Source organism: Mirounga angustirostris, unplaced genomic scaffold, assembly GCF_029215605.1.
Source record: "Mirounga angustirostris isolate CCGP_5_RB_7025 unplaced genomic scaffold, mMirAng1.0.hap1 SCAF_8, whole genome shotgun sequence".
Classification (NCBI taxonomy): Eukaryota; Metazoa; Chordata; class Mammalia; order Carnivora; family Phocidae; genus Mirounga; species Mirounga angustirostris.
Window position 1 is genome coordinate 51,007,092 of NW_026991716.1, and position 19,375 is coordinate 51,026,466.

The following is a 19,375-nucleotide window of genomic DNA, read 5'->3' on the forward strand; positions in this document are numbered from 1 at the left end:
GTGGCTCAGTCAGTTAAGCGTCTGCCTTGGGCTCAGGTCATGATCCCAGGGTCCTGGGATCGAGCCCCAAGTAGGGCTCCCTGATCAGCGGGGAGTCTGCTTCCCCTTCTCCCTCTGCCTCTCCCCGCTCTTGTGTGCTCTCTCTCTCAAATAAATCAATAAAATCTTTTTTTAAAAAAAGGGCAAAAACTAGAAAAAAAAGAACCAAGCCCAAAGTTAGCTGGAGGAAGGAAATAATTAAGATTAGAGCAAGAATAAATGAAACAGAGAATACAAAAACAAAAGAAAAAATAATTAAAGCCAGAGTTTATTTTTTAAGAAGATCTAAAATATGGACAAATCCTTAGTTAGCTAGACTGAGAAAAAAAAAGGGAAGACTCAAATAAAATCAGAAACAAAAGAAGAGACATTTTATTTCTGTGACATTGATGCCACAGAAATAAAAAAGATCACAAGGGACTCTTATGAATAATTATATGCCAACAAACTGGAAAAACTAGAAGAAATGGATAAATTCCTAGAAATATAAAACCTAACAAGACTGAATTAAGAAGAAAGAGAAAGCCTGAACAGACCAATAACAAATAAGGAGATTGAATCAGTAATGAAAAATCTCCTAAAATAAAGAAAGTCCCAGGACAGGCAGACTTCACAGATAAATTCCACTAATCATTTAAAGAATTAATATGAATCCTTCTTAAAATCTTCCAAAAAATAAAAGAGGAAACAGTTCCCAAATCATTTTATGAGGTTAGTATTAGCATGATACTAAAACCACAAGGAAAGAAAACTACAGGCCAATATTCTTGATGAACATACATGCAGAACTCCTGAAGAAATAATATCCAACTGAATTCAACAGCATATTGAAAGGATCATCCACCATAATGAAGTGGGATTTATCCTGGGATGCAAAGATGGCAGTATATGCAAATCAATGTGATATATCAGATTAACAGAAAAAAAGATAAAAATCACATCATCTCAAGAAATGTAGAAAAAAACATTTGACAAAACACCATTTCATGATTAAAAGTCTCAAAAAACTAGGTATAGAAGGAATTTAACTCAACACAATAAAGATGACATATATATGAAAAACCCACAGTGAACATATTTAATGAAAAAAAACTGAAAGCTTTTCCTTTAAGATCAGAAACAAGCCAAAGATGCCCACTCTTGCCACTTCTTTTCAACACAGTACTGAAAGTACTAGCCAGAGAAATTAGGCAAGAAAAAGAAAGAAATAACATCTAAATTGTAAAAGAAAGAAAATTGTCTCTGTTTGTAGATGACATGATCTCATATATGGAAAAACCTAAAGACTCCATTAAAAAATTGTCAAAACTAATAAATTCAGTAAAGTTGCAGGATATGAAATCAACATACAAAAGTCAATTGCATTTTTATACACTAACAGCAAACCATACAAAAAGGAAATTAAGAAAGCAACCATATTTATAATAGCATCAAAAATAATAATTTGAAATAAACTAAACCAAAAAGGAGAAAGACTTATACACTAAAAACTACAAAACACTGATGAAAGAAATTAAGACATAAATAAATGAAAAGCCATTCCTAATCCCTAGTTCACGGATTGGAACATTTTTTATTGTTAAAATGTCCACACTACCACAAATGACCTACAGATTCAATGAAATCCCTATCAAAATCCCAATGGCATTTTTTATATAAATAGAAAAAAGAATCCCAAAATTCCTACGTACAATCCAGGAACCAAAAGCATAGGCAACAAAAGCAGAATTAGAGAAGTGGGACTACATCAAACCAAAAGGCTTCTGCACAAAAAAAGAAAACCATCAACAAAATGAAAAGGCAACCCACAGATTAGGAGAAAATATTTGCAAGCCATGTATCTATCTGATAAAGGGTTAATATCCAAAATATATAAGGAACTCCTACAATTCAATAGCAGTAATAATAACAACAACCCAATTTAAAAATGGGCAAAGGAACTGAATAGTCATTTCTGCAAAAAGACATAAATGACCAACAAGTATATGAAAAGGAGCTCAACATCACTAATCAATGGGGAAATGCAATCAAAACCACAGTGGAATATCATCTCAAATCTGTTGGGGCTATTAGCCAAAAAAAAAAAAAAAAAAAATCTTGGAAAGGATGTGGAAAAACTAGAAGCCCTGTACACTGTTGGTGGGAATGTAAATTGATATAGTCACTATGGAAAACAGTTACAGAGGTTCCTCGAAAAATTAAAGAGATAACAACTATATGCTGTGGCAATCTTCCTTCCAGGTATATATCCAAAGGAATGGAAATCAGGATCTCGAAGACATACTTGTAGTGCCATGTCCACCGCAGCATTACTCACAATAGTCAAAACATAAAAGCAACTTAAATGTCTCTTGACAGTTGAATGAACAAAGAAAATGTGATATCTAGATAGACACAGATAAGACATATAGACAAACACACACACACACAGACATACGCTTCATCCTCAAAAAAGAAGGAAATCCTGCCATTTGTTACAACATGGATGAACCCAGAAGACATATGCTAAGTGAAATAGGCCAGACATAGAAAGACAAATACTATATGATCCCACTTACAGGTGGAATCTAAAACAGTCAAACTCACAGAAAAAGAGAGTAGAATGGTGGTTACCAGGGGCTGGGGAGAGGGAGAAACACGGAAGTATTGGTCAAAGGGTAAAGTTTCAATTATGTAAAATGAGTAAGACCTAGAAATCTACCATACAGCTTAGTGCCTACAGTTAACAATGCTGTAATGCAAACTTTAAAATTAGCTAAGAAGGCAGACCTTATATTAAATGCTGTCACCACGAAAAAAAAAAAAAAAGAGAGGGAGGAAACTTTTGAGGTGACAGATATGTTTATGGCACTGATTGTGGTGATGATTTCTTGAGAATATACTCATGTACAAACTCACCAAGTTGTATACATGAAATATGTAACTTCTGTATGTCACTCATACCTCAATAAAGTGGGTTTTTAAAAAAAGCTCAAGGGGCGCCTGGGTGGCTCAGTCGTTAGGCATCTGCCTTCAGCTCAGGTCATGATCCCAGGGTCCTGGGATCGAGCCCCACATCGGGCTCCCTGCTTGGCGGGAAGTCTGCTTCTCTCTCTCCCACTCCCCCTGCTTGTGTTCCCTCTCTTGCTGTCTCTCTCTCTGTCAAATAAATAAATATCTTAAAAAAAAATAAAAATAAATTTAAAAAGCTCAAAAAAGGATCTTAAAGTAATGTTCTAATCAAAAAATGGACAAAGAAACTAATTCCTTATTGAATATATTCTCTGACAAGTACTATGCTGGGTGCTCTATTGTTCTCAGTCCCTACCACACCATTCTAAGTAGGTAACATTTATCCCATTTTTTTTATTATGTTATGTTAATCACCATACATTACATCATTAGCTTTTGATGTAGTGATCCATGATTCATTGTTTGCATATAACACCCAGTGCTCCATGCAGAACGTGCCCTCTTTAATACCCATCACCAGGCTAACCCATCCTCCCACTCCCCTCCCCTCTAGAACCCTCAGTTTGTTTTTCAGAGTCCATTGTCTCTCATGGTTCGTCTCCCCCTCCGATTTCCACCCCCTTCATTCTTACCCTCCTGCTATCTTTTTTTTTTTTTTTAACATATAATGTATTATTTGCTTCAGAGGTACATTTTTTAAATGGAGAAAACTGGAAGGTCAAAGTATTTGTCAAAGGACGTACAGCTGGTTAGAAAAAGTCACCAAGCGGTGGGAATCCAACTCAGTTCTAGTCTCTAAACTTTACTACCCCCCAAAACTATAATCTCATTTCTTGGGGCACATGGGCTAATGGTAACAGAAGACAAAAATTAAATTAGATGAATGCCAAATTTGCAGGTAAAGAAAAGAATCTGTGTTCTTTAATAAAGAGAGACTAGATTATAACTTCCATAAAAATAAGGGTTGTGACGGTCTTCTTCCCCTCTGTATGTCTAGCACCTAATAAATATCAGTAAATGTCTGTTTAATTAACAAATGGGAAATAAAATACAGAATCAGTGAAATATAATTAACACATGACTGAGCTCTTATGATGATGGGTTAGCAAATGAGCCCCAATATTTTAAATTCAGGAAGCACTATTTATAATATTTAAGGAGTCATGGATATTTGGGGAACTTTCATAATACTTATTAAGCAAATAAATGAATAATTTGTCCAACAAAAAAGAAATCAGTAGCAGACCAAGAAAATCTGAACTGGATTTTTGAGCAAGTTTGGCCTGATGACTAGGGACCATGATGACATCTCTAAATCCAATGCTTGACCAAGTGGCCTCACTGGTTGATGGATTACACAAATCCTCTCCTTAGGTATTCAAAAAACTTATAGCAGAACAATTATGTGGGCTGTTGGCACATCCCAGATAGACTGACTTAAATATATATACAGGATTGATACCCTTTTATTTAACAAACTACAGCATAGAAAGCCCATTTCTATTTGATTATTAACCAAAAAAAGTTTCTTTATGTAAGAATATGATGGTGCTAACCCATCATCGTAAGGGCATGTGCCTTTGAGTTTTTTAGGGGTGGTGAATGACAGGCACTTTGCGGTTCCTCTTGCTCTAATTCTCTCATACTAATATCATACAACTGGTAAAGAAGTTGTTAAGGTTAAGGATGAAGTCCCCCCCTACCTCCCACCCAAGTACCTCCCTTATTGGTAGATAAGAGCTTGGTACCTCTGCCTCTAACCCACCAAACAAACCAATTTGAATGGCTTATCAAAGAAGTTCAACCTTCTAATATCCAGAGATTCTATTTCTAACACCTAAGAATTCACAGTAGACTCAAAAGAAATTTACTACCATTTTTAAATTACAGTAAAACACTTTCAGCTCATTATTTTATACCAATGTCATAATGTAAACAAAGTCAAGTATCAGTACATTTTTCTAATGTTCACTCACGAGTTACAGAAATCTTTTGGTTTTTTTATGTAAATACCTTGTAACCAGGACTACCCATTAATCCATCCTTTCCATGTCTTCCTGGTTCTCCCTAAAAAATAAACACATGTATTTTAATATATTTTTTGCACTAATTTTTCTTTCTAAAAGAAGGCAGTACAATTTTTATTTAAAGTAAAATACTGAAGAGCTTTTTCTATCAAACTCACAGCACGTCCAGGAAGGCCAGGAAATCCAGCATTCCCCTTTTCACCTTTTGCACCCTGTATTAAAAACAAACACTTAGAAAACGACCCATGCAATAATTTTATTTTCAATTTTTGTTTTTATTACTCAGAAACGCTTCATTTTTTTGTTTGCTTAGCTTTCTGACTCTGTGCTTGTGCCTTCAACACATCCACAATGATTTTCTGCTCAATAAAGCAAGCATGCTTGACCTTGGCATGGGCATATTTAGCACACATGGAACCACCATGGGCCCTGCTGACATGTTTTTTCATTTTAGGCAAATTCCTAAGACTTTAGGTCTCACAGCACAAATTCTTTGAAGTTGGCTTGGGCACACACATATGGATCTTGGTGGTTTCCCAACTTTTTCTTGGTACAAAGGTAAACAATTCTTTTACCAGAGGTTCTGGACAGCCTAGTTTTGCTAGAGGCTGTATTGTAGAATAGCCTGTGATAGTAGCTGGACCATTGGGGATGCCTCTGGACACCATCCCCAAAGGAGGTACAATAATGATTTAAAAATTCCAACTCAAACTTAAGTTAAAAAGTTAACCTCTTTACGTAGTGACAGAATTTATGGAACGACAGCTAGAGTTGGCTCTACAACTCCCGGCAAAGCATTATTTTACCAGGCCAGTGGACACAAAGACATTAAAAAGCAATGGTGAATGCAGGATTACAAGCATCTAAAAACAGAAACCACATCTTGGCAAAATTAAAAAGCAGTGAGTATTGTAAATATAATATACAGAAAATATAATCATCCTCCAATGTGAGGAAATCGGAAGGCCCATAACTGATTCTCCATGGACATGCTGTTAAGCAGTTCCCACTTCCTCCCAAAGAATCTCTCTTTATAAATATTTTAAAAATTCAGAATGATCAATAACATGATGTATTCTTATAAAATACCACACACCAGGTATTATTCTATTTTTTTCATTATTCTAAATAAATTTCCTGAGAAAGGTGAACAAAGCTAATTGCTATAATGGTGAGTGAGCTGGGACTGAAATCCAAGTTTTCTACTTCTATGACATCCAAAGTTCCATACAGATACTTTGTTTTATAATCCATACTTCCCTTTTTGCCATAAAATCCAGTTGATCCTTTATCTCCTTTGGGGCCCATTTCACCCTAAAAGACAAAATATAAATACTGAATTTTATTTTTATTTTTTTAATTTTTTAATTCCAGTATTTATGTCTATTTTTATGTGATTTAACCAGGGAATTCTTCTGTGTGTACCTGAAGAAAATGTGTATTCTATTTCTCTTGTTTTAAATATATCTTTTCAAACCATGTATTCTGAAGTATGCTTCAAGTTCTTGTTAAAAAAAAAAAAAAAAGACAACTTTATTCATTTAAAATAAAGCATATCAGAGGGGATGTGGGGGATGGGTGAAATAGATGAAGGGGATTAAGAGTAAACTTACGATGAGAACTGAGTAATGAGGTATAGAATTGTTGAATCATGATATTGTACACCTGAAACTAATATGACACTATATGTTCACTAACTGGAATTAAATTATTGAATTTTAGAGAAATATGAAAATGTCCCTTGAAGCTTAAAGAAAAAAACAGCACCAATTATAAACAAAGTTTAACTGCCAATATAAAATAAAATAGAAATAATTTAAGCTTTGTTTATAAAGCCCTATTTTTGAGGCTTTATGAAGAAAAACAAGGAAAAATAAGGATAGTTGGTACCATAACAGGGCTTATAGTTAAAAGAATTTTCATATATTAAAACTTACTCATCAATGTTTAAATGCCAAAACATTTGTGACTGGAAATTTTAAAGAAAATTTGTAAAAAGCTTTATGTAAATTATGATAGTAATCCAATCATTTATTTTAATATACTTTACATTTGAGCATTTATTTATAACACATTTGTAACATAAAGAAGTTTTAATTTAAAATAAAATGCAACATTACTGAATATTAAAAGACTAGATTGTTTTTCAACCTTTAATCCTGGCATTCCATGAAGCCCAGGAAAACCCGGAAGTCCACGGTCACCCTGAAAATAAAACTAAAATTAATGAAAGAAAATACATTTCAGCCTAAAAAAATCATCATATATTCAACTTCACCCTGTCAAAATCCACTGGAAAAAAAATCTTTGAACAGTTAAACACATATCTACATTAAAACCCTATCTCTATGAAACATCAATCCTCATTTATCAGTTTCCTTTATGATTAGAAAAGGAAAGTATTCTGAGACTTAGGTGAACTTGTTCCAGTTCTGTGAAAAATGCTGTTGGCATATATATACATATTTTGCAGGGGTCGAGAGTGCAAGCATGAGGAGGAGGGGGAGGGTTGGAAAGGGGGAGAGGGAGAGAGAGAGAATCTTAAGCAGGCTCCATGCTCAGCGTGGAGCCCAATGCAGAGCTCCATCGCATGACCCTGAGATCATGACCTGAGCCGAAATCAAGAGTTAGTTGCTTAACCAAATGAGCCACCCAGGTGCCCCAAATGCTGTTGGTATTTTAAGGAATTACATTGAATCTATAGATTGCTTTGGGTAGTGTGGACATTTTAACATTAATTCTTCTAATCCTTGGGTATAAAATATCTTTCCATTGCGTCATTTTCAATTTCTTTCATCAGTGTCTTAAAGTTTTCATTGTAAAGGTCTCTTACCTCCTTGTTTAAATCAAAAAACATGGAGACAAATGAAAATGAAAACACAATGATCCAAAATTTTGGAGATGCAGCAAAACACCATGAGTAGTACATGAACTCAGTAAAGTTGCAGGATACAAAATTAATGCCCAGAAATCAGTAGCATTTCTATGCACTAATAATGAAATAGCAAAAAGAGAAATTAAGAAAAGAATCACATTCACAATTGCACCAAAAAGAATGAAATACCTAGGGATAAACTTAACCAAGGAAGTAAAAAACCTATAGTTTGAAAACTATAATTCAATGTAATCCCTATCAAAGTACCATCAGCATTTTTTCAGAACTAGAACAAATAATGCTAAAATTTGTATGAAACCACAAAAGACCCCAAATAGCCAAAGAAATCTTGAGAAAGAAGAAAAAAGCTGGAGGTATCATACTTCCAGATTTCAAGATACACTAAAAGCTATAGTAATCAAAACAGTATGGCGGGCGCCTGGGTGGCTCAGATGGTTAGGCGTCTGCCTTCGGCTCAGGTCATGATCTCAGGGTCCTGGGATCGAGTCCCACATCGGGCTCCCTGCCTGCTTCTCGCTCTGCCTCTCTCTCTCTCTCATGAATAAATAAATAAAATCTTAAAAAAAAACAGTATGGCATTGGCACAGAAATAAACACATAGATCAATAAAACAAAATAGCCCAGAAATAAGCCCATGCTTATATGGTCAATTAATCTATAACAAAGAAAGCAAGAATATACAATAGGGAAAAGATAGTTTCTTCAATAAATGGGAAAACTGCACAATTACAGGCAAAATAATGAAACTGGAACACTTTCTAACACCATACACAAAAAATAAACTCAAAAGGATTAAAGACCTAAATGTGAAACCTAAAACCAGAAAAAGTCTAGAAGAAAGAACAGGCAATAATTTCTCTGACACTGGTTGTCACAACATTTTTCTGGCTATGTCTGCTAAAGCAAAGGAAACAAAATCAAAAACTACTGGGACTACATCAAACTAAAAAGGTTCTGCACAGCAAAGGAATTATCAATAAAACAAAAAGGCAACCTACTGAATGGGAGAAGATTATTTGCAAATGATATATCCATATATATTTTAAAAATATAAAGAACTTCTACAACACCAAAAAAAAAAAAAATCTGATTTTAAAATGGGTAGAGGACCTGAACATACATTTTTCCAAAGAAGACATAAAGATGGCCTGCAGACACATGAAAAGATGCTCAACATCACTCATCATCAGGGAAATGCACATCAAAACTACAATGAGGTATCTATCACCTCACACCTGTCAAAATGGCTAAAATCAAAAAGTTAAGAAATAAAAAGTATTGGCAAGGATGTGGGGAAAAAAAAGGGAAATTGGCACAGCTACTGTGAAAAGTATGGAGTTTCCTCAAAAAATTAAAAAGAGAAATACAATATGATCTAAAATTCCACTACTAGGTATTTGCACAAAGAAAAAAAAATATTAATTCAAAAAGATATCTGGACCCCTATGTTTACTGTAGCATTATTTTTAATAGCCAAGATAGGGAAACAGCCCAAGTGTCCGTCAATTGATGAATAGAGTAAAAAAAAAATGTGTTATGTATGTATATATGTATATATAATGGATTATTATGCAGCCTAAAAAGAATGATATCTTGCCCTTTGCAACAATACAGATGGAGCTAGGAATATTAGACTAAGTGAAATAAGTCAGACTGAGAAAGACAAATACCATATGATTTCACTCATATGTGGAATCTAAAAAACAAACAAAAAGCAGAATCAGACCTATAAATTACAGAAAACTAATGGGTGCCAGAGGAACGAGGGGTAGAAAGATGGTCAAAGTGGCTGAAGGGCAGTAGGAGATACAGGCTTCCAGTTATGGAATGAAAAAGTCAAGGGAATAAAAGGCACAACATAGGGAATATAGTCAATGATATTATAATAACATTGTATGGTGACAGATGGGAGCTATACTTATGGTGAGCATAGTATAACATATAAAGACACCGAATTACTATATTGTACACCTGAAATTACTGTAGCATTGGGTGTCAGCTACACTTAAATAAAAAAATTTAAATCTTAATATTTAAAAAAAAATATTCACATAAAGAGTGACATAGTTATTGAAGGGATAAAACCCTCCAAAGGCAGCTTTTTTCATTCTAAGTTTCCGTATCATTATCAGCTTAAATCACCAGACCCCATGGTTACATTGCTACTGCATTTTCAGTTTCCAGCATTATCTACTGACCTCCCACTGTGAAAGAAGAGGATCATCCTCTCAAACCAACCAACACCCTCTCCCCATCTCCACTTCTAGGAAGCACAAATCCCCTTAGCTTTCTATTACAACTTTGGTTGAATCAATAGTCATTATTTCTGATACGAAGATTCACAACTAAGCCATAAATATGCTGATTGCTTGCCTTTTCTTGCCCTACAGTTAAAAACTGCCTGTTTTGGAAAGAGGTAGGGGGTTGACACCTTATTTTCCTATAAACTTATTACAATATTGAACTCCAATCTCCAATTGTCAAAATCACTTTGAAATATACTCATATACATTGAAACTTTGATATTCTTTGTCTTTTCTAGAGCCTTCTCATTTGTCTCATACACATTTGTTCTCCTCTGTTTATTCCCTTGTTAGGGGAATACATCATCCCATAGCTTCTGAAAAGGAATTCATGGGAGACAACTTTTTGAAACCTTCAATTTCTGAAAATATCTTTATTCTGTTCACTTATGTAATTAATAATTCACATATAGAAGTATAGTTTAGAATTTTCTTTTCCTTTCAGACCTTTGAAGGTTCTGCTCCATTCCCTTCTTGACTTTAGTGTCACTAGTGAGCTGTTTGAAGCCTTTCTGATCCTGATCATTCGTATATGACATTTTTTTGGTGGTTGTAGGGTTTTCCCTCTCAGAAAGCTTGTAGGATCTCCTGTTGTTTATAGTGTCTTACAATGTCAAATTATACAATATGCAGCATAAATATGGTCTATAATCATCCATTATGCTAAGCAGTATGGAAGACTTTTCATCTATAATGACCCCATGCTTACACATGTGGACTCAGACCACATACCCAAACTCCATCCACATTTCACATACACAAGCTTCCCTCTAAGCATACTGTGTTAGAAGGCACTCAGAAGGACAGAGACAGGAAAGAGGCTTGCAGACCCTGGGAATGGAACTGGGGTGTGCTATACAAGGAGTGTGAGGACCCAGTATCTGAAATGTGGTCTACAAGGGGGTCATGTGCTACAGGAGTGCCTCTATATTGGTCGTGAAGACCCATCACTTCCTACCAAGGAACATAGCTGAAGCACCATCCATCAGGGGTTCTCCCTCCCTGAAGGCACTAATGACAGTTTGTCCAAGTCTTCTTCTCAGGTCTTCTATCAGTTTCTTCTAAGATTTTTTGCTGATCTTTAATTTTCCTAAGATATTTTCTGATTCCTAATGATCAGTTCATATGGAAGCTGATGATAAACTCTCAGGGAGTACTGTTCAATGACTGAGATTCTCTATATATGGGGGGGCGGGGCACTGGGTCATTTCCCTAAATAGCTCTGGCTATCAGTGGATTCCCCATAGAAGGATCTTCTTTGCCTATAAGTACAACTCCCTCCTTTTCTTTTCAGTCTAGAGACCTTCAGTTTTATCTTCTCTGGATAATAAACTTATATATCCTGCCAGGGTAGAAGAAGGGAGATTCACTTCACTGTACAGAGGTTAGGAAGGGATAGCAGGATCTCATTGTTCTTAAAGGAATATTCAAACATGCTTCCATTTTTTAAATTTTTTTTAAAGATTTTATTTATTTATTTATCAGAGAGACAGAGACAGCACAAGCAGAGGGAGTGGCAGGAAGAAGGAGAAGCAGGCTCCCTGATGGGCAAGGATCCCGATGCAGGACTAGATCCCAGGATCCTGGAATCGTGACCTGAGCCAAAGGCAGATGCTTAACTGACTGAACCACCCAGGTGTCCCCATGCTTCAATTTTTAGCCCTACCTTCAATCACTCCCAGTTTCAGAAATTACTTTGTATTACCATTTCCTAAGCTTTTGGGGTATCTGTATGCATAGGCGTGTGTGTGTGAGCACGTGTGCATGTGTGTGCAAAAGGGATTCTCTCTCATATGAATCATATTACTTTTTATTTTAAGATTGAGCTTCCTTGGGTCCTTTCAGATTCCAAAAATGTAGACCTATTATCTTCTTTTTTATTCTCTGTGTCATGTTAGGTTTTATTATTATAATTATTATTCCATGGCTGTTGCCTTATGGGAGTTTAAGAGATAAAGAAAGTTAATGTGTATGTTCTACCCTTCACCTTCATCAAGAAGTCCTAGTGACTTATTGATGCTTAAACAGTAATATCCAGAGCATCCTGCCCTCTAGGGAGGTAGGTTCCCATCAGTTCACTATTAAGGAGACAGCAAGACAGATATAAGAAAGATATAAATTGATAAAGTATACATATGGTGTAATCTCCAATTGTTCCCATTATACTTTCCACTGGGAGGCTTTAAACCTCCTGGAGGGTTATTACTATGACCTCCTGTGTAGGGGTGCTAATATTCATTCACTTATTCTGTTTTATGCTGAACCAATTTCATTCTTTATCCACTCTGGTTAATTGCAGGAAAATCTGGGAATGTACTTATCTGACTAGACCAATACACTATTGGCCTTAAAAAAAAAAAAAAATTGAATTTTAACAACTGATCTATTCCACAGATTGAAATATTCCTTTCCACTAGTGAAAGAATGGGAGCCATTATAAAATATATTTTTGCAGAGAGGGAATTGGGGCTTCAAGTCCAGGAATCCCCTCATCCTCTCCCATAATAACTGATGTCAAATAAATAAAAATTACATTATACTTTAGATCTATCTGTATTATGTTTGGTTCCTTTAATTTATCTCTAAGTGTATGTGATAATAAAAAGTATGCTAGGCTCATGGTTACATCCAAAAATCTGCTCACCTTTTACTATCACAGAGAAGATTTTTATCTGGGCACACAGTTTCCCAAGTAGAGACTCTACTTCCCAGGCTCCTTTGCAGCTAAGCATGGCCACCTAACACAGTTCTTGCCAGCAGAATGTGTAGAGGACTACAGCCCGCAACTTACACAGAATTTATTAAAAGGAAAGTGATAACTAGTGATGAAGGCTTGTCTACGTGGAAGGGAACACTCTGAGACTAGACCAACAAGAAGGAAAAACATGAGGGTGCCTGGGTGGCTCAGTTGGTTAAGCGACTGCCTTCGGCTCAGGTCACGATCCTGGAGTCCCGGGATCGAGTCCCGCATCGGGCTCCCTGCTCGGCAGGGAGTCTGCTTCTCCCTCTGATCCTCCTCCCTCTCATGCTCTCTGTCTCTCATTCTCTCTGTCTCAAATAAATAAATTAAAATTTAAAAAAAAAAAGGAAAAACATGAGTCTTTGGATGAGTACGTAAACAACTGATTACAGGAGAAATATAAACTCTCATTTACACCACTGCATTTTGGGGTTTATGGTATTTTTTGGCTGGTAAAGAATGTCCTTCTCGTGGGTAATAGCTTTCCCATGACCATCTTAATTTTCCACTAAAGATTAAAAACAATCTGTGTGTATATGGGAGAGAAAGATAGACAACAGAAGATCCACTAAAAACCCATACATTCTAGAATTTATTAATCCTAAAATGCAATAATTTAACCAAAGAATAAAAGAAAAAAAAATAAGATTCAGGGGGAGACCAAGAGGCACAACAAGAAAACTGGATGATATTCTCCCCCCTACATGTAGACTCCTAATATTAGAACCAAAACCACTTTTTGTTTTTTGTTTTTTCCTTTTTGCTTCAGGCAGGAAGGAGTGGTAACAGTTTCTACAGAGAGAAAAGATTAAGTTAAGAAGACTACCTGAGCTAACTCTTTAGAAGCTGTGTTGAAATAACCTGTTGATGGCCGGGCTAGACAAAGATATACTCTTGATAAAATGGAATTTAGCTGGACAGTAAATACTTGATAGAAATACAGAAGAAAGAAGACAAATCAGGATTCCCTATTAAGGCTGAACAAAGTCTAAGAATTTCACTCTCTGGCTACAGGTTATAGAAAACATAATCTTCAAATTTTAATTTACCAAAGATAACAAACAAATCTCAGATGAAGTGAGAAGACCAGGAGCATTCAACCACATTAGAATGGAAAAATAAAAATCTGGACAAAGCTACCCTCATGTGCATAAATAAGATTTTTAAGTAAAATACAAAGGCGTAGCATACATATTAATATATAGCAGTCAAGTGGGGCAAGGAAGGCAAGGAGAAAGAGATAAGAAATTTAGTGAGCAAATTGTTGAGGAATACTGAAACAATATCTACAAAATACAGAACATAAGAAAGTGTTATCTGAACACAGCAAACCTTTGAAGAATTTAGGCGTTGGGGGGCTAACCCCCATGCAATTGAAAATCCACATATAACTTCTGACTCTCCAAAAACAACTACTAATAGACTACTGTTAACTAGAAGTCTTATGAATAACACAAATAAGTGATTAACATATAATTTTTATGTTATGTTTATTATATTCCGTCTTCTTATAATGAAGTAAGCTAGAGAAAAGAAAACGTTATTAAGGAAAATACATTTACAGTATTATACTATATTTATTGAAAAAAAATAAGTAGACCTGTGCAGTTCAAACTCATGTTGTTCACCCAAGTTATGTCCAAGGTTTAAAATAATGGGTTGCAAAAAAGTGGTAAAGTTAAGCCAAAATCTATTCACAATGGGCATGTAATGCAAATGACAAATAAATGCTCTTGTGTTGGTTATCTGCTACTGTAATACAGCTTAATCTATGTTAATTAATACAAAAATTCGTATGCTAGAAAAAGGAGACTGCCAAAACAATATCAAAAAATATATATGGCACTGGCTTTGGGGCTAGGTAGTGAACAATGAAAACAATTACTAAAAGTGTAAAAAATAGTGATTCATTTAATAAAGTGGTAAATATCTGATAAAAACTTTGCTGGTAATACTTGCAAAGGCAAATAATGCATCAAATGAACTTAGAGCTACAGGTAAAGAACTGAGAAAACAGAATGTTGGTATCATGAATTGATTGGTATTGGCTGTTTACAAAAGGCACTATAAAAGAAAGAAGCTCAGAAAATAATCGGCCGATTTGCAAGTAGTAATTAAAAGGAATAGACCAAGTCCAAAAATACTGGGATTGGAAGATACAACTTTTTTCTCATCTCTAATAGATAAATGATGAAACTGGAAGAGACCTTTAAAAGAAGTTCAATTAAAACAGTCTCCAGGAAGAACCAAATCAAGGATGTGGCCATAAACACTATTCTTAAAACCTCTGAATCAATGAAGGTGGGTCCAATAAATCCTTTCAAGATGGATAGAATGGCTCAAGGGAAACAACAACAACAACAACTAAGAATGCAATGGATGTCTGATAAATTTAAGTCACCTATCATTATTAGTAGTTAATAAATTAATGTAGAGAGGGTCATGACTAAAGCAAGGACTACGGATGCTGCTATTGGCTGGAATCAAAAGTCAAAGATACAAAATCACAAATATCCCTCTGCTGTTGAGAGAGTTGTACTACCAAAGAAGCCATAAACCTGGACTAAAAGAGACTATGTTTGAAACTTCACCCAACATCATCACTATTTTTAATGTTTTTCTAGCCAGTTTTGAGTAGCCAATGAATTCAGACAAAATATAGAAATAAGTTAAAAACTAGAAGGAAGAAAACTAATCTTTATATATGATCATACATCTAATATACCAATATACACCTAATACCCTAAATCACTGAATATGCAGTTAATTCCTGCTTTAAAAATATACAAAATTGTTTTTATATATAAATAATAACCAATAAGAAAATATATTAAAGAACATTTTCTATTTGTAATAGAAACAAAGGAGATAAAAATTCCAAGATATAAACTTAGGTAATGTTGAAGACCAATATGAAAAAAACTTCAATGTTATTTCACTGAGTTTCAAGATTGAAATAAAAAGGTAAATAAATCATAAACTTAAATGGGAAAACTCAGTATTGAAATTACATCAATGATTCTATAATTAATCCATAAAAGGAATCCTAATTAAAATATGAGTAAGAATTTCTAAAAACTTGAAGAAAAGATATTGAGCTTTATCTGGAAAAATAAGCATGTAAGAATAGCCAGGAAAATTTTGATTATAAAGAATAATGAGGAAGTAATAGGCCTGCCAACATTAAATCATATTATGAAGTGACAACAATTAAGAACAATTTGGTGTTGGAGAGGATGTAGACCGATAAATGGAACAGAATGGAAAGCCAAAAACATAGAGCCATATGAAAATGGAAATTTAGCAATAACGAGGAGCTTCCAAATAAATGGAGAAAAAGTAAATATTGTTGTGGCAACTGGCTATCCATTTAGGAAAAGAGAGGGAAAAATACAAATGCTCATCTAACTTTACTCCAAATACCAAAGTATAAAGATTCAAATATAAAATAACAAAAGTCTAAAAGTAATGAGTCTTCAAAATGTTGGAATGTGGAATCCTTTTATATAAACACAAGCATAAGGAAAAAAAAGAAAATACACATACATAAAAATTTAAATTTTATGTATGGCTAAAATTTCAAAGACCAAATCAAAACACATAAAAACCAGGAAAAAATATTTTCATACTATCTATGAACTATCTATAAAACTCAATTTTTAAAAAGATCAACAGCCCAATAGAAAGCAAAAAAAAAAAAAAAAAAAAGGATATGACTAAAAAGGAAATGACAGAGAGTTAACAAAATGCCCCCAAATCACATGACAAGGTTCTTTACCTTACTAATAAAGAAATGCAAACCAAACCAATACCATTTTTAACTTGTACTGGTGAAAATTAGAAACTTGGAATGAAACTTAGTGCTGATAAGAGTGTGAAGAAAGTTATTTTCACATACTTTTGGGGGGAGTACAAACTTACTGAACTTAAATAGGCAGTTTGTATCAAAGTTTAATTATGCATTTAACCCTTTGATCCTGTAATCAATTCCAGTTCCAGGAAATTTTCCTATGGATATACTCAGAAAAATTTACTAAAACATACACACACACACACACACACACACACACACACACACTGCAACGTCTTAAGAACCACAGCATCCCTAAATCAGAGATTTTAAATTGGTTAGGGACAGCCCATGTAGTATATAGCTGTGATTAACCTGCTTACAGTTTCTTTCATGAAGCCTTTTTGAATTTTCCACTTTCCTGTAACTCTTAGAGAATTGTATTCAACTCTCCTCCTTAGCACTTAACAACTGACTATCTTGACACTTACTGTATACGTGTTATGTGCTTTATTAGATCCCAACCTCTTGGAGGAAAAATCCATTCTGGTTCATTCCAATTTTTCTTTAGTAGATATGACCACCATTTATCAATATCCAGATTCTCTCTACTTCCAAGCATATGGGGGAATCATACTTTGCTGACTCTTGAACTTGGTGTGGTTTACAAAATTTGCTCTGGCTAATTAAAGATAAATAGTAGTAGTTTAAGAGCCACTGTCTGATTCTCCAAATACCTGCTCCTATAAGTAGTTATAATCTAGATGATGAAACTTCTATCAGCCTAAGTCTCCATGTGAGGGAAAGGGGGACCCCTCACTACTGCTAATAAATGTGTAGTCTGATGAGCAATAAACCTTTATTTATTTTGAGTCATAGGCATTTGGAATTTACTTGTTACTGCAGCATATGCTACTCTATCCTCAGCTGGTGCCTTGCTTTTGATTAATAATAATTTGCTGAATATGAAAAATATTTTCATTTTCTAAAATACAATAAACACTTTTGAGTCTTCCAAAATATTCCAACAAAACAATTATTTTTGAGGAGTCACTCTCCTGGTTCCATCTGACCTTACAAGAGATTAGAATCAAAGAGAATCCAAGATTTAGCTTTCCTGACTGAAGAATATGCCTTTGATGAGTTTATCCATCCCATAATTTGGTCTAGAATCATAGTCTCTAAAGTAAGGTCAAGTTGGAGCACCTGGGTGGCTCAGTTGGTTAAGCAACAGACTCTTGATTTTGGCTCAGGTCATGATCTCAGGGTCCTGAGATCAAGCCCCACACTGGGCTCCCCACTCAGCAGGGACTCCACTTGAGATTCTCTCCCGCTCCCCTTACCCCTCCACTCAACTCATGCATGTACATGCTCTCTAAAATACATAAATCTTTAGAAAAATAAAAGGGTCAAGATTATTCATGTGCATAGTAAAAGAATATGAAAACTGTTATCTAAAAAATCTCATTCTTTAAAAATTTCTCAGTGTATGCATGTTTTAAATGTATATAATGCTTTGTTCAGTAGCATAGGCATATAATTCATACATAAATATGGAACTACATGCCTAAAAGTCTTCTACTACAAAGATTCTATAATTTAAATTCACCTAACACATCTTGGTGGTTCTTTCTCCTCTCACATAGAAACAAATGTTAAGTCTTTTGAGGCTCAGGCAATGATTTCTTGGGAATTGTTTAAATCTACTAAAATGTTCCCCATCTTTAACACAATCATGGGCAATCCCCTTGGGTTTGGGGATCATCGCTGAACTAGTCAGGCCTAGAAAAAAAGGTAGATTCCTGAGCTTCCACAACAGGGTCACTCCCATAGCTTATTAGTGACCATAGACAGAGTATACCCAAAATGAGGATGAGAAATAGGAGTTTAGAACCAACAAAATATGAAGCACTCTATAAAAATTCAATGAAGGTTTTAAGTTTCCCAGTGATGCCAGTAGAGAAAAAGAAAACAGGACAGAAAATGGCATAGCAGCCAACAAATGAGGCGGGACATGGAATTAATGATTCTTTTCAATAACCTGAGATACTGAATCCATTATAGAGCCTTAAAAGAAAAGAAGTTGAAAGATCAGAAAATGATCAAGACATTATAAACGTATTCACGGAAGTAATCAACACCTGAGCACACACAGGTTAGCACCCCATGTACAGAAGGGACACTTAACAAAACCTGGCTTCAGTGACTATTTAGGGAAGGCACAATTAGTGCTGCTTTGGAAGAAAAGCCTCTGAGAAAAGGATATAGGAAAGAAGGAAAATGTGGTACCACCCCTTCCATAAAAAGTAGAAAAAGTTCTGAAAATTCCTGCTTTTAACAACAATTCCACAGTTTCTTCAGATTCAGATGAAGCAAAATACTTCATCAGAAAACAGAATGTATATATACGTGTGTATGTATTTAATATTTTTATTAACTATAACATTGGTTATATCAATATATTAATATTTTTAAAGATGTATTTTTTCTACTTATTCGAGAGAGACAGCGAGCATGTGCGCACACATGTGCAAGCCAGCGTACGTGGAGGGAGAGACAGAGCGAAAGGATCCCAAGCAGACTCTGTGCTGAGAGGAAGCCAAGCCAACAAGGGGCTAGAGGCGGGGC

The 19,375-nt window shown here is 34.9% G+C and overlaps 1 protein-coding gene across 3 annotated transcripts in view; it reads right to left on the minus strand.

Annotated features, from left to right (window-relative positions):
- The window catches only part of COL21A1 (collagen type XXI alpha 1 chain), a 183,911-nt gene that overhangs the window by 62,654 nt on the left and 101,882 nt on the right, over positions 1 to 19,375 (minus strand). For all 3 annotated transcript variants that reach the window (XM_064597717.1, XM_054505414.2, XM_064597716.1), the window contains 4 exons: positions 7,170 to 7,223; positions 6,277 to 6,332; positions 5,177 to 5,228; positions 5,005 to 5,058 (listed from right to left, as the gene is read on the minus strand). In XM_064597717.1, the coding sequence (XP_064453787.1) occupies positions 5,005 to 5,058; positions 5,177 to 5,228; positions 6,277 to 6,332; positions 7,170 to 7,223 (216 nt within the window). The remainder of the gene's footprint in view (positions 1 to 5,004; positions 5,059 to 5,176; positions 5,229 to 6,276; positions 6,333 to 7,169; positions 7,224 to 19,375) is intronic.